This window comes from Simochromis diagramma, unplaced genomic scaffold, assembly GCF_900408965.1.
Source record: "Simochromis diagramma unplaced genomic scaffold, fSimDia1.1 OVJJ01000107.1, whole genome shotgun sequence".
NCBI lineage: Eukaryota > Metazoa > Chordata > Actinopteri > Cichliformes > Cichlidae > Simochromis > Simochromis diagramma.
In genome coordinates this window covers 561,236-575,986 of record NW_024387209.1, presented here as the reverse complement: position 1 = coordinate 575,986, position 14,751 = coordinate 561,236, and the positions used below count along the sequence as shown (strand labels likewise).

The window sequence follows — 14,751 nt, the reverse complement described above, 5'->3', positions numbered from 1 at the left end:
CCTCTTTCAGTCAATATTTGTAGGATTGGTCCCTAAAAAAGAATCAGCATTTGGTCGCCATCACCTTCCCTTCTTGACCTCTAACTCCGGACTTTCAGTGATCCTCACAGGCGGCGGCAGCTGTCAGCCAGAGGTACTCACCTCTGTTTCTCTGTGGCAGCTGGAGCCTCGAGAAGCTTCATGATTTCACTGCCTCAGAACACAAACACACCACAAATCCTAAACACTCAGAAGTCGCTCTGTGACCCCCCGACTCTGCTGCTTTGAAAGATAAAAAATACTCCCTGCTGGCATTGCAACAGACAAACGCAGAGAAATATGTGAAGCTGCTCCAAACAAACAGTGAACAGGTGCTGCTGGGATGAAGTCCAGAAAACAGCATCATATTTTGGAGAATCTTTCTTTCCTTCAAACGATCAACCAAAGGCAGCAAATTTAATGCATTTCTGTAAAATAACTGCATATGCTGTTAGTGACCAATCATTTATGACCAATTAAAGTACACTCACACTTTGATTCCTTTCAGGAAGCTTCAAACACAACAAAGTCCCTCAGTTCTTCTCCTCACAATCTGTCAGATTGTTTTTTTCAGTTCAACCGGGATCACAGTTTGCTTGAAACTTTTAGCATTTACACCTCAACTCCTTTCAGCATGTTCATCTCTTTTCATTTTTTTTTAACTTTATCTAACCTCTTTCACCTCTAACGCTTTCAAACTCAGCGCAATGATTTTGAATTTAAGGATTTTAAAATCAGTTCATTCATTCATTTGAACTATGGATTAACAGTTCTGTTTAATAAAATCATAGTTCAGGGTTGGTATTTATGTATATGTCTGTCTCCACTTGGGCTTGTTTAACGTCACCTGTACGTAACTTAATGGTCACCAAAATTTTTGTCCCTGCGTATTGTGTGACAGAATTTTATTTGAGTCACCGCAAAATACAGAATAAGGACTTTGAAAAAACACTGAAATCCTGGCAAAAATACCTACTTGGCTTGATTCGATGCAGCTTGACTCAGTTTTGGTCGTTTTCTATTTCAATGCAGTCACACAAGTACTGTTCTCTTAGCAACCACCAAACCCAGACTCATCCATTAGATTTCTAGACCATTTGATTTGTCACGCTAGAGAACACTTTTCCAATGCTCTAGAGTCCAGTGGGAGTGTGTTTTACACCACTGCATCCACTTGGAAACCCATTCCATGAAGGTCTCTGCCATTGTTCTTGAGCGAATCTGAAGGTCACATGAAGTTTGGAGGTCTGTAGCAACTGACTCTTCAGAAAGTTGGCAAGCTCTGCACTCTATGTGCTTCAGCATCTGCTGAGCCTGCTGTGTGAGTACTTAACTCCAAATGTTATTTTCTTTACATGATCAGATTTTCTTATTTACTGATTATTACATAAACCTCCGTAATGTAAAGTTTTTATTGCCTTTAAAGAGTTATTAATGGCATTAATAGTTGTTGTTTTTTTCTGTGCTTAACAGCAATTTGTCATTTGAGATTCTTTTAAAGACAGTTTCATGGCCATTTTAATAATAAAAAAAGACCTCGGCTTATTTTATTACTTAAATTCTAACCATTGGCAAGCGTTCTTGCAGTGCTCATCTCAAAAATCGCTTTATACTCCTTAAGTATTTTACCATCGCCTGCCTCTCCCCATTCACTGTTACCGATGTCTTTTCAGATGCTCTTGTTTAGGATATTCTGTAGCCACCAGCACGTGATATTTTCTTTCAGAATTTAAATATTTGCCACTCCTGTTCTGCTCTGTTACCTGAACTAAGATACCAGAAACAAATCAAGAAACCTCCAATCATGTCTGAAAGACATTTTGTTATGATCCTAAAGAAGAAGATGCATGTTTACAGCTTACATCCCAAGATGCACCACACTCATTTCTGAAAGCTGGTTTTACAGGCTTGTTATGCCCTTACTAACCATTGGTGCCTGCTCCCCTGATCCGCTGCCTGACATCCTGGTATTAGTCACTCACCTCACTCTGCCCTGACCGCAAACCCATTTTAAAAATTAATGGCCCGTGAAACGATCTACAAATCCATCCAACGCTGCCGCCCAGAGCTGAGAGCACCCAGGGGCGTAGGAGCAAAAATGTGAGTTAATTTGAGCCGGTACCCTCCTTCAGGAGCCACGATTGACTGAGCAAACAGCTTTGTACAGGGAATAAACAGATGGACAGGAATCACCCAGAAAACACATGAAAACATGGAGCCCAACATGAAGAATCAGTGCAACAATAAACCTGCATGTGCAACAGTAATGGCTAAATGTAATATTGTGTAATTAGTTTATCTGGTGCCTGGGCTTCAAGTGTCACCTGAAAAAAAAAAGTAAAAAAAAAAAAAAGTTAATAGAATTTTACTGAAAACACAAGACCCTGAAGTTGTTGTTTATCCTTGTGGAGCTGTTGGTTTAATGCTAAACTCAACACTGTAATTGATGAAGAATGGAACAAAAAGTGACACAAAATGAATAAAAATAAGTTAAAAATGACCATAAAGAAATAAAAAAAGACCAGAAAATGGCACAAAATGAAATAAACAGAAAATGATCAGAAAGCGATGCAAAATGATCACAAAGAGATAAAAAAAACAAGAAATTGAAAGGCAAAATGACTGTAAATAGATATAAAATGACAACAAAGATGAAGAGAGATAAAACACAGAGATAAAAAAGGACCACAAAAAGGCAAAAAATGACCATAAAACAAAGAGACGTCAAATGATGACAAATTTAGGCAAATTGACCACAAAAAACTTATGCAAAAGAAAGGCAGAATTACCATAAGGACATATAAAATGACAACAAAGATGAAAAAGTACTACAAAGATACAGAAAATGAACAGAAAGAGATAAAAAGGACCACAAAAAGAAAATGACCATAAGACGGTATAACGGCCATAACAGAAAGAGTTAGAAAGTAGCCACAAAGAAAAGATGGAAAAATGACTGTAACAAGATACAAAGTGGCTACAAGCAGATGATAAAAAAAGACATTCAAGAGATCCAGAAAGATGAAAAAGATAGAAGATGGAAAATGTCCATAAAAAGATACAAAACAACCACAAAAGATACAAATGTCTAGAAAGAGATCTAAAACAACAACGAATAGATTTAACAGAAGTGTGGTGCTTTTTGGGCTCAACCTTTCGTCTCACTATCTATTTGCCTGAATGTGGATATATATCTGAAAACTAACATATTAATTATAGAAATATTAATCACGTTATTTTAGACAGCTAATATTTTATTTTGCGTCCCAAATAATTCAATAGCGTTACATCAGCTGTAATGTAAAGTATAGGCTTTCTAAAGCTGCCTGTCTGGAAATGTACTTCATTATTCATTTAGCAGCTTCCATCAGTAAATAAAAAAAAAAAATAACAAAAACTTTAAAGAAGTGAAAGCTAATCTGGGACTGCAGGATGAAGATGAGGACTTCTTAGGAAAAAACCCCAAAACAAAACAATGAATTCATCCTCTTCCATCTACTGAGAGGAGGATGAAGAGGAGGAGGTGAAGGAGGAACAAAGAAAGCAAAAATGATGTTCAGAGAGAAAGATGAAGAGAAAAAATAGAAAAAGCCAAGATAAACATATAAAAATAGAGACAGAAAGGAAGAAAAAACGCAAAAGAGACTTCTTCCTTCCTTCCTTCCTTCCACTGTTTCCTTCACAGTTTGGTGAAAAACCATCAGGTTAACAGTCGCCTGGAGCCACAGAGCCGCTGAGTTATCCTAACTCGACCTCAGCTCGACCCCAAATATCAGCAGGCAGAAAAGAAAAAGAGAGGAGGAGAAGGCAGCCACTCTCCTCCTAAATACCTCCTCATACCCGACCACTCTTCACTGCAGATTCAAACAAACCTCCTCTCCCGATTTACGGTTAAAATCCCATATTATGTCTGCTAAGTCTGTTGTTGACATTCTAGGTTGTTTTTCTTTGTATGGTTGGATTAGATCTGAACACTCTATGATCAGGGTTAACAATAAAAAAACAGAAGCATTAACAGTAGACTCTGGCCCTGTGAGCGCAGCTGAAAGTGCTGATTTCTTTAAATGCAGACCAAAAATCCACCAGCTGAGGCTAACTTTAAGGTTGTGGCTTATAATTGCTTTTTAAAGCAACATTTTACTGTTTCTGTTTTACTTACCTCCTCTTTTACTGCCACATCATTGAATTAATTCAAATTCAAAATATTTTTCACTCATTAGCCCCCTCATATAAGCCCATATTTACATTCAGTTTTTGTACATTGGGTCCTGTATAAACAAGGTTTAAGTGACTTGACTGTGCATGAAAGCAAAAGAAACAACCAACAATGAAAATGAACTTTAGAATCAGTCGGAGGGTTTTAGTTGTTCAGACACCTGCAAACGGTGATTCTATCTGAATGTTCATGTCCTTAACTGTCCACCACTTCCACAATAATTTAAAACTGCTGACGCTATGCTGTGGTTGTTTTGTTTTTGTTTTTTTCTTATTGAACAATCAGTTGATAAATCAAAACCGTAATTTAAAGACCAGCGCTCTGCAGCATATGCTGAGATTCACTCCTCCTACGTAGAAGCCATAACAATCACAGCATTCTCTTTTTACTCCTCCTGCAACTTCCAAAGATAATTTGTAGGTGGGAAGCTAGTGAGGGACCGCATCCTCAGAGAAAACCAATTCCTGCTTCCTCCTACAAATATCTCCTTGGCTGCGCATCAGCAGGCAAAACTGACACATATGTTCATGTTTAATTTCTTAATAAAACCGAGAAACACCACAACAGTTGAGTTAAAAGCTGCATTCCAACCATATTTTAGCCAAAATGGCAAAGGAACTTAGCCACATATGAATGTTCATAAAAACCTATGATAAAGCTTTTTGATGCATGCTCAATCATCCAGCTAAGGAAATCTCAATTTTTTAGGCTATCATAATGTTATAACTGCACAAGAAATTACTGAAATGACCTTCTTTCAGGCACAACTTATTATTTGGTAAATATTCTCAGTCTCCTGTGCATTTCCCTGCTCCAGGACTTTATTAGATAATGTCATTTTTTAAAAAGCAACCCTGGTTTAAAATACTTTTTCCATGTTTACAAGAAGCTTCCCACTGTGGAATTGGACCACAGTGAATGGGGAGTCTGTTTCCTTTCAGTGAGTGTGACTTAAATTACCTTAATGAACAGTAAGCTGAAAAATCAATATCAGAAAACAAACTCAAAGAGGCAGCAGTGGTGTAATCATAGCACACCAGACCACCAGAGAAAATCTGATTTGCTCTCTCGGTCTCACCATACCATCATTGAATAACGAAGGGATGAGGACATGATGCCTTACCTGAAGTGCTCTCTGTTCTCTGCTCAGCTTGCTCGAGTCAGCGTAAAGCTCTGTGGTCACACATTTGAATCGGTCTCCCACGTAGCCAGATGAATTGGCAATGCGTTTGGTGAGGCCAGAGACACGGGATTTGCTGTGACCATCCTCTTCATCTGCCAAGGGATCCACGCAGTCTTGCATGTTGAACTCCTTCTCATTTCCACAGCTAATAGTAGAGGAAAGGTCTTTGTTAACTAACAGCTCCAGCATCGGATCCACTGGCATCGTGTTCAGACCATCACTGGTTGGTGAAAGGTGTTGACAGGTTGGGCCCTGGATAAAACTATTTCCATATGTGGGAACCCTGAGGTTGCTGCTTGCACCGGCTGTTTGGTAATTTCCAGAAGGCTGGCTCTTAGAGAGGGATCTTCCATAACTCTGACTACTAAACTTTCCAAATGCAGGAGCTCTGGGATTAGCATTTGATTGTACTGCATTGCAGTTTTCACCATGAGGGCTGTTGCTCCTGTAGCTTGTAGGCATAGAGTTAACATTTTCACGAGTTGGGCTGCTGAAAAGCTTCGGTTCAAAAGTTGGTGCCCTCACAGTCAGATTTCTGCAGCATGGCCCAACAAAATTTCTAAAATTTGGACTGTTTGCATTTCCGTTACATGATGAGGGGCCTCTTGGGTTGCTGTTGGCATATAGTTGGGCTCTTCCAGGTGATGGCCTGGAATTAAAACTTCTGCATGCTGGAACCTGAGGACTGAAGTCTCTACTACTCTGTCCCATACTGCTGTAAACGGGACTTTCTGATTGAGTGCTGCCATGGTGAGCTGAGCTCTTTGGGTTCATTGTACAGACTACTCCCATGCTGTTGTTGGAACTAGTACAATCACTAGAACTATTTTCTCTGCTTCCAGGAACCAAAGAGCTTACGTTTCTGCAAGGGCTTTGCTGAGGTTGAATATTTTTACTGCTTGAAACTTCTGATCTAACCTCACTTGTAACACTTTTCCCACCACCAGTAGCATTCAACGTTTGATTCCCAGAACCAGCAGAGGCTCCAGTTTTACATTTTCTAGAAAACTGCTGTGGAGACGTTCGGGCACATCGCATTGTCTCCTCCTCTGGGATATCTGGGAATGGACTAATTGCTTCTTCCTCCTCCTCCTCTGGGATTTCCACTGTGCTATCCTGACCAGTAGGAGGAGGTGAGGAAGAGGTGTGATGAGAAGTGTGGGATAGTGAACCTAGTCTCTGCTCTGTACCTTGAGTTGAAAGGATGCCTTTTGGAGGCCCTGGCTCTGTTTCTTTGATTTGTACATGTTTGGAGAAATCTTCTGTTCTGGTAGACGTGGAGCCACAATTACTGGTGGAAAAATCATCTTCTGCCTCATCATGCACCAGGTCAATGCAAACTATATCATCTCTTATGGCAGACAGGCCTTTACCTGAGGCCTTGGACTTGTCTTTCTCATTGTCACGTGTGCGAGAGCTGTCAACATCTGGCTTTTCTAAAGTCCAGAGTTTATCCTGGCTCTTGGACCTGATCTCCAGCTGTTCTTTGCTTGTAAGACTTGAATAATTTGATACTGTAGTTGAGGTAATCTCTTGGGAATTTGGATATGAATGAACTCCATATGGGAGGCCGTGTCTTGGTGGAATGTTAGATGAGTAAAAGCTGCTGCTACCGAGTAATAGTGGATGCGGGTACACATGTCCTTTACTTGCTATTGACAGTCGCTGCATGGATATATTTTCTGCAACTGAGTACGGGACATAGCGATTAGTATAACCTAAACCAGGAGGAAGATAGGAATCACTATACATCTGGCTGGAGCCATTTCCATTTTCTAAACGAAATGGCTGCTGATGCTTAGTCTGGCTCTCTTTAACCTCTGGCTTAGCAGAAGTTAAGATTTGTTTTCCAGAGTGAGTTTCCCCTTTGCTGTTTGGAGGGACTTTGTCAGAGTCAGTAGGTGGGACTTGTGGCCACCCAACTTTGGCATTTAAAGAAGGAGATGCTGCAGAAGGTTGCCCTCCTGAGACAGTACTGGAAATACTGGCTAACTCAACTCTCTTAGAGCCAGGTGAGCCAGAAGGGTGCTGTTGGTGAACAGTATTGTCCACACTTCGGTTTTTCATAGACTGAGAGCCTCTGCTGTGGTCAGAGATGACAGCAGAGGAAGGACCTGGAGTAGCCCAGCTGGGGCCTGCAGTGCTGATCATTTCGGGATGATCTGAAGTCTTAGCTGATGTGCTAACAGGACGGGTTAAACTCTCTTTGAGCTGTTGGTCTTGACTAGTTAACAGCTTGTAATGAGATGGTGGCACATACCCCAACTTGGACAGGGCCTCTAATCTGGTTGGGAATCCACTTGGAAAACCTTCCATCTCTTTAGCAGACAAATCCAAAGGTTTTTCTCTGGGGTTTTTGGCAGCCTTATGAGGTCCTACTCTGTCGAGTGATGTCTTTGCAGGTGATATACACTTTTCTTTATTACTGCAGTCAGAGGTGACATCTTTGGTTTTACTGCTGCCTGAGTGTATAGGGGAGGAGTGCTCAGAGCTCATGTAAAAAGGGTGACACACTGAAATTGAGGTTGAGGATAAGGAAGTGCTTCTGCTAAGGGACTTTTGGAGTTCTGCAGAACTGTTGCTGAGATGGTGGGGTGTTGGAAGTGAGGAAGAAGGAAGGGTAACTGGGGATGACTCTAAGGCATCAGTACCAGCTGAGCTGGAAACATGGGTGCTACTGTTTCCACCAGTAGTTTTGCTGAGAGTATTTTTGGTAGAAGTGGTCTGAGTGGACTTTCCACCACTGCTGCTGCTACTCTCATGTTGTCGCTCTGTATGGTGAACAGCGTGAGCTTGGGTTTCCTGATGAATCTGAGGACTGGTGCTGAAGGCAGAGGGTTCTTGATGTACCTGAGAACCAATGCCCTGCAATGTCTTGTCCTGGCAGTGGGGTAATGGTGAAAGTACTGTAGAAGCTGGGGTGGCTGTAGAAATCCTTATTGGAGGGCCTAGTGGAGAAGAGATATGGGCCGGTAAATAAGGAGGCAGGTAGAAAAGTCTCTCCTCTCCAGGCGTGCTGTTCCCAAGCCTGGAGGCACACAAAGATTGATATGCCAGCTGTTGGTGGATGAAGGGTGGCTGCTGAGACAGGAATGAGGCCTTGTATGCCATGTCCAGGAAGGGGTACATTGTAGCATCGGTATAGGGGCTGATCCAAGGTAGTCTAAGAAAGCTACTGGTACCATTCAAACCCAGCTCTGGCTGTTTGTCACTGGATCCTACTCTGCGGTCCAAGCCCAAGCCATCACCTGCTGCAGCAGGAACAAGTAAAGGTTTCTGCAGTCCTGGTGCTGGGCTTTTATACAGTCCAACATATCCATTTGCAGATTTCTGGCCTTCAAGCAGGGATACATCTGGTTTATACAGGAGATCATAGCCAAGTGGCAGTGAGGTACCAGGCTCCTGGGGTTTTTCAGAAGACAGAGGATGGATGCCAGGATAAAAAATTCCTCCATGGGGGCGAAGGTTTTCCCCCACCAGAGCATTGCGGTCAATACTAAGGGCAGCTAACGGGTTCATCCTGCGAGCTGCACTGGCATCCACCTGTAACAGAGAGTAAGAGAAAATAATGAATAACTGTATTCTTTTGTAAAATCCTCAAGAACTGTTTTCTACAATAATCATTAATTCTGACTAACAGAAAGTCAGAAAAACTTTCATGCACAAAAAAGGCAACAACCTTTCTGATTCTCAGATTGATACAGAAAATGCTAAGAATAATAGCAAATCTTTATATTTGAGTCAGGAAACAGTTTTTGAAATTTTATCTTATAATATTTTGCGATCCATTTCTTCATACGACATTTTGCAATGTGATGCAGCACACTGTGAAGCATTAAGTTGATACAATATTTTGTGATGAAATTTTGTGATCCAACTTTTCATGATATGACATTTTGCAATATGAGATTCCGCAGTGCATTTAATGGTTATATTTTATGATATGACATTTTGTGACATGAAATTACATATATGACTTTTGCTGAGCTCTTTAGACTAAGTATCCCACACTGTCAGCTGGATGTTAGTGGGCTCTGCAGTGCAGGCGATTCTCCCTTTAGTACAGTACATACTCTGAAATATATGGTTAAGCACCACATGGTTAAATTCGCACTTCAAGGACAAACGGGAATGAAGAGAGGAAAAAAGAATTTTGTCTATTTAGGGGATCTCAACTGCAAGACATAAAGCCTGTGATTTCATTTTCCTGTCATGGAGAAAAATAAGAGCACTCTTTCCTTTTATTTATTTATTTTAGTATTCCTGGATGACATACGACGCCCGGAGCTACTCTTTCACTCTCTCTCTCGGCAGATCCAGGAAACAGAGAGATGAAAAAAAGAGAGGAGGCAGGGGGTGAGAGAGAAGAGCCAGAGAGAGAGGGGGAAAAGAGGAAATGCTATAAACAAAGAGAGGGCAAGAGACAAAGGGAAAGCATGGCAGAAAAAGAGAGAGAGTCAGGGAGCGCAATATTGAAAGAAAAAAAGCAGCCTAATTGAATTTCCTGTCACACGGCGTGGTGAACCATCTCTGATTGGCTATCAGCCGCAGGGCCATTAGGAAATTATCCAGACAGCTGGGTTGCCGCCTGAGATGAGAAGGAGGAGGCAGAGATCCTTCACTCGCTCTGTTTTTTAAGGCACCGAGAAAGGAGAATGGTAGAGACTGAAAAGTGTAGCTAAAGGAAAATCAGGGTTAGAAAGCAGCTCGGAACAAAAATTAAACCAGATAAATCAGGCATTTATTTATTATAGTTAGACGACAACAGATCTATTTCCAAATTGCCATTAATTTCAAAAATCCTTGTGAAAGTTGTTGCTCATCTTCTCCTTCAGCTGATTGAGGGAAACAGTTTCTTTGATAGATTCCAATCTCGAACCGATGAAGCCACAACATTGAAACAGCGTACCTGAAAATCACTAATGATATATTTACTTTTATCTGAGGGCATAAGAATATAATATTCCATTTTAGTTGCTTAGTTCCATTTTAGGCTCATTTGAAGCAATTTAATGTAATCTGTAACAGATTACAGAATTGGGTTGGCAAGAATGTCACAGTTCTAAATGGTTTTCATTTTTATCTGACCAATTTCATTCAATAATTTGGATATTTTAGTTATTTTAGATATTTGGCATTTTAATTTTCTCCTGGCTTGATTAATATAGCTCACTATAGCTCATGTCTTTCTCAAGCCTTTCTCTTCAGTTGGCCAAGAAATGATGCAAAAATTAGGTGGTGCTTGGGCATAACCTCTATTCTTGCTTCTCTTTGGCTTCCACTAAAATTTAAAATAAAAAATAAATTTAAAATAATCCATCTTAAAATTCTATTATTAACATAAAAAGCTCTATATGCCCAGGCTCCTGCTTATATGGCTGAGCTCTCAAGTCACCTGACCAGGGTCTTTTAACTGTCCCAGGTTCTTATTTTAAATCCAGAGGTGAACACTAGGGCTGGGCGATATGGCCTACAATCCAAATTGCGGTATAATTTGAAGCATGTGCGGTAACGATATATATTGCGATAAATTCTGTATACCAGCGGTCCCCAACCCCCGGGCCTCGGACCGGTACGGTCCGTGAGTCGTTTGGTACCGGGCCGTGAGAGTTGAGGCTCAGGTGTGAAATGTATAGTTTTCAGGGTTTTTATCGGTTTTCAGCGTTATTTTGTTATCGATTTTATCGTTAACTCGGTTTTCCTGGGTCTTTTCACGTGTGTTATGAATAAATCTTCTTTTATTTGGTACCGGTACTAGTTTTATTTTGTTGTATTTATCCGCAACACCTTAAAGGCCGGTCCGTGAAAATATTGTCGGGCATAAACCGGTCCGTGGCGCAAAAAAGGTTGGGGACTGCTGCTGTATACCATATTTTCTGCACTAAATGGCGCACTTAAAATCCTTCAATTTTCTCAAAAATTGACAGTGTGCCTTATAATCTGGTGTGCCTTATGTATGAATTCTGGTTGTGCTTACTGACCTGAAATTTTATGTGTGTGATTTTATGTGGTACACGGCACTCAAAAATCTGTCAAAAATGTTTTACTACGACTTTGGTAAGCTACGACACTGCACCGCTTGATGGATTGTTGGAGCATTACAGCTACCGTAGTCAGGAGCCTCGCGCAGTGTTGCCAACTTAGCGACTTTGTCGCTATATTTAAAACGTACAGCTCTGCTATCACTTCCAATATAAATGAAGACAGAAAACTAAACAGCAGTGACTTTTTTAGGGTTACTGATGTTGGGCTAGCTGGTATATAATGATGTGCTACGTGATTGCTAGCAACACAGCTATGTTAGCATAACATAAACACAGTGACGCTGGAGGATGAATGTTAACTTTTTTCCACTCAATGAAAGTTAACGGGAGAGTTCCTGATGATTAGGGACAAATGCAATTACATGGCAAGATGCTGTAAACTAACTAAACTTCAGTCAGGAGAACAACTGAGTAAATCCATCCACAATATGAGGCTAGTATTAATATACTGCAACAACATGGGAATAGAGCAGCTGCGAGAGAATTCAACATTAATGAATCAATGGTATGAAAGTGGAGGAAGCGCAGTTTTTGGCTTTCCTCATATTCCAAAACGTGCTTCGTCTCTTCGCTATTACTGTCGCCAGGCATAATTTGCAGATAATATTTTTCTGCTTAACATCCAACTGCTTAGACCCAAACCAGGTGCATATGACCGGCGTCGCACCGGTCTTCTTTATGAGCACCGTCTCCTCCTCTTCATGCTTGCAGCCGCTGTGATGCTTTCGGTCAAAACAGGTGCAGCTTGATGACACCATCAACATGTGCTATTGTGGTAGAGCAGTATAGTCAAAATCTCTATCGTTGGCCAAATTCATATTGTTTCTACCGTATACCGTTTATACCGCCCACCCCTAGTGAACACACTTGAGGTTGTAGTGCCCAAACTTTGGACCATTCTGCCAATAAGGTTTGCTGTTTTTTCTAAACGCACTCTAAACGGCACCTATTTGCTTGTTGCTGTGTTGTGCTACAGTGTTGAGATGTACGCAGACACCAACAGATATATACCAACAAACAACAACAAAGCAACGCCACAATTAAGGAATCTTGATTCACATGTCCAAATTTAGAAGCAAACAAGCTACCCCAGGGCATGCAGCCTGATTATTTAATATCATATGTCCTTCCTCATTTAGGAAGGACATATGATTTAATTAAATCAAATTGCTGATTTAATTCTCTTCAGTGTTGCCCCTCACCTAGAAGCTTTTATGGTATAAATCCTAGTTCAGATCTTTCTCTGAGAGAGTTACTGCATTCACAAGATTTTCAAAACTTGTAACCTCAAATTTAAAGTTGAGGTCAAAGTCACCGATATTTTTAGTAGCTGCATCTATGGCATCAATTTAAAAATTATACTTGACTTATTGTGGTCACAAAGCTGGCCATCCCCATTGCCCACCGGTGTGGTGAAGACAATATGCAATCAGCCTTTCAGGTGTGAGGGAAAATATGCAATTTTTGGTTTTGTTAATTATATCTAAAATCACCAACCGTTGTTCTTGTTTTTTGATGTTTTACTTTGGTAATTGTGGTCACTTCCTTGAAAATTCAGCTCAACAAATAATTAGCTTCTAAAGAGTAACTGCCAAACAGTTACTCTGAAACCACTGAGGTCATGGCTTAGACTGCTATTTCATGTCACGAAAAACTCTTGGAAATATTGGCTACAGTAGCTGTCTAGGGGAACAACAATCGACCGGTCGATCTTTGTTGCTTATCCAACATTTTCATTTATGTTTCCCGACTCCTGTATCGTAAATACCAAACTCAGACTTTCTCTAAAAATCTTACATTAAGTTGAAAAAGTTTCATCATCATTTCAACTTCATTCTGCATGGAGTGATTATAACTTAAGTTCAGTCTCTAGGTAAAGCTCTGACAGCTCAGAGGAAAATAAACTTGAAATTGAACTTTAACCTTACCATGCTGCGGGCCTGCCTTCCGCTGGTTTCTGCTTCAGACGGAGCCGTCTGCCTCGAGGACGCCGCTCAGCCCACCATGTCTGCAGATGGAGAGAAAAACCACATGAGAACAGGTCAGACTGAAACCACATGAGGTTTCTGCAAAGAAAAAGGTCTCACTGTGTAACACAAATCATTTCCTTTGACATTTTCACTACATTTCTTTCTTTCTTTTTAACCAGAGCAGGGATACTTCAGAAAACAGACTCTGTTTGATTTGTTGTACACACTTTTACACACACTACACACAAATTTTAACCTTTGTGTTTTAATTAAGCTGATGAACTAAAAGATCAGTGAATTCATAGAATTGCATTAAATATAAAAACTCCAGAGATTGTCATGGGCATTTAATGTGTGAATAGCAAGAAATATCATCTGTAGTGCTGTGCAATTTGTTCACATGCCTGAAAAACACGAGTTCAAACAGGCAGGAGTTGTTGCCTTCTTTTCAAGTAAGAACTTCACATAAAGTTTGGAAGCATTCCAGCTACTGTCGTACAAAAGCAAACCTAATGAAGGTCTGAGAAGACGATACTTTGATAAAGTGAGCACAGGTGTTTGGAGGGTTGTGAAAAAAGTCAGTAGCATTTCACTTGTATGGGAAGCTTAAAATGTACTGGAACATCTGGTTTAACTATGCATTTTTCTTTCTATTCACATCAGACTTTTGTCCATGTCCATGTCAGATTTCACTGAAAGTTCTTCAGTATTAAAACTTTAAATGAGGTCAATCAGTTACACTCATACACAAGTTGACCTGAAGAAGATCTGAGAACCAAAATGTTGAGTAAAACACCAGGTGGTGAGCTGTTGACAGCTCAGCACCTCTCTTTACCCACGTATCCAAGAAATATGGCTGCAGGTGTGATGATATGATTACAAAATCAGTCATCGATCCGATGTGGGTACAGGTGCCAATTGGACTTATGAATACCTTCATTATGGATAAGCTGTGGTTAGAACAGAAGTTCAATAACAGAACACCAATAGGGGTACAGATCAGACAGGCCGTTCCTTTCATTCACAACCCTCAAGGTATAACCATCAATGCCCATGTGAGAGTTGAAGTCCCCCAGCAGAACAATAGAGTCCGTAGATGAAGCACTCTCCAGCACTCCACCCAGTGACTCTAAGAAGGCTGGGTACGTTGAACTGTTGTTTGGTGCATAGGCATAAACAACAGTCAGGACCCGCTCCCTTACTGAAGGCAGACCTGGGGACCACAACAACATAGTTGTTGGGGAAAGAGGGGAAAACCTCTGTCAGAGACGTGACTTTCTGATAAAAAGACAAATGTTCCAAATTCTACAATAATGTCAA

The 14,751-nt window shown here is 40.6% G+C and overlaps 1 protein-coding gene across 1 annotated transcript in view; it reads right to left on the bottom strand.

The window, feature by feature from the left end:
* The window catches only part of LOC120746144 (BCL-6 corepressor-like), a 76,016-nt gene that overhangs the window by 41,347 nt on the left and 19,918 nt on the right, over positions 1 to 14,751 (bottom strand). Inside the window, exons 2-3 of the mRNA XM_040051440.1 lie at positions 13,390 to 13,469; positions 5,358 to 8,960 (exon numbers count right to left, since the gene is read on the bottom strand). Of these exons, the coding sequence (XP_039907374.1) occupies positions 5,358 to 8,960; positions 13,390 to 13,392 (3,606 nt within the window). The 5' untranslated portion in view covers positions 13,393 to 13,469. The remainder of the gene's footprint in view (positions 1 to 5,357; positions 8,961 to 13,389; positions 13,470 to 14,751) is intronic.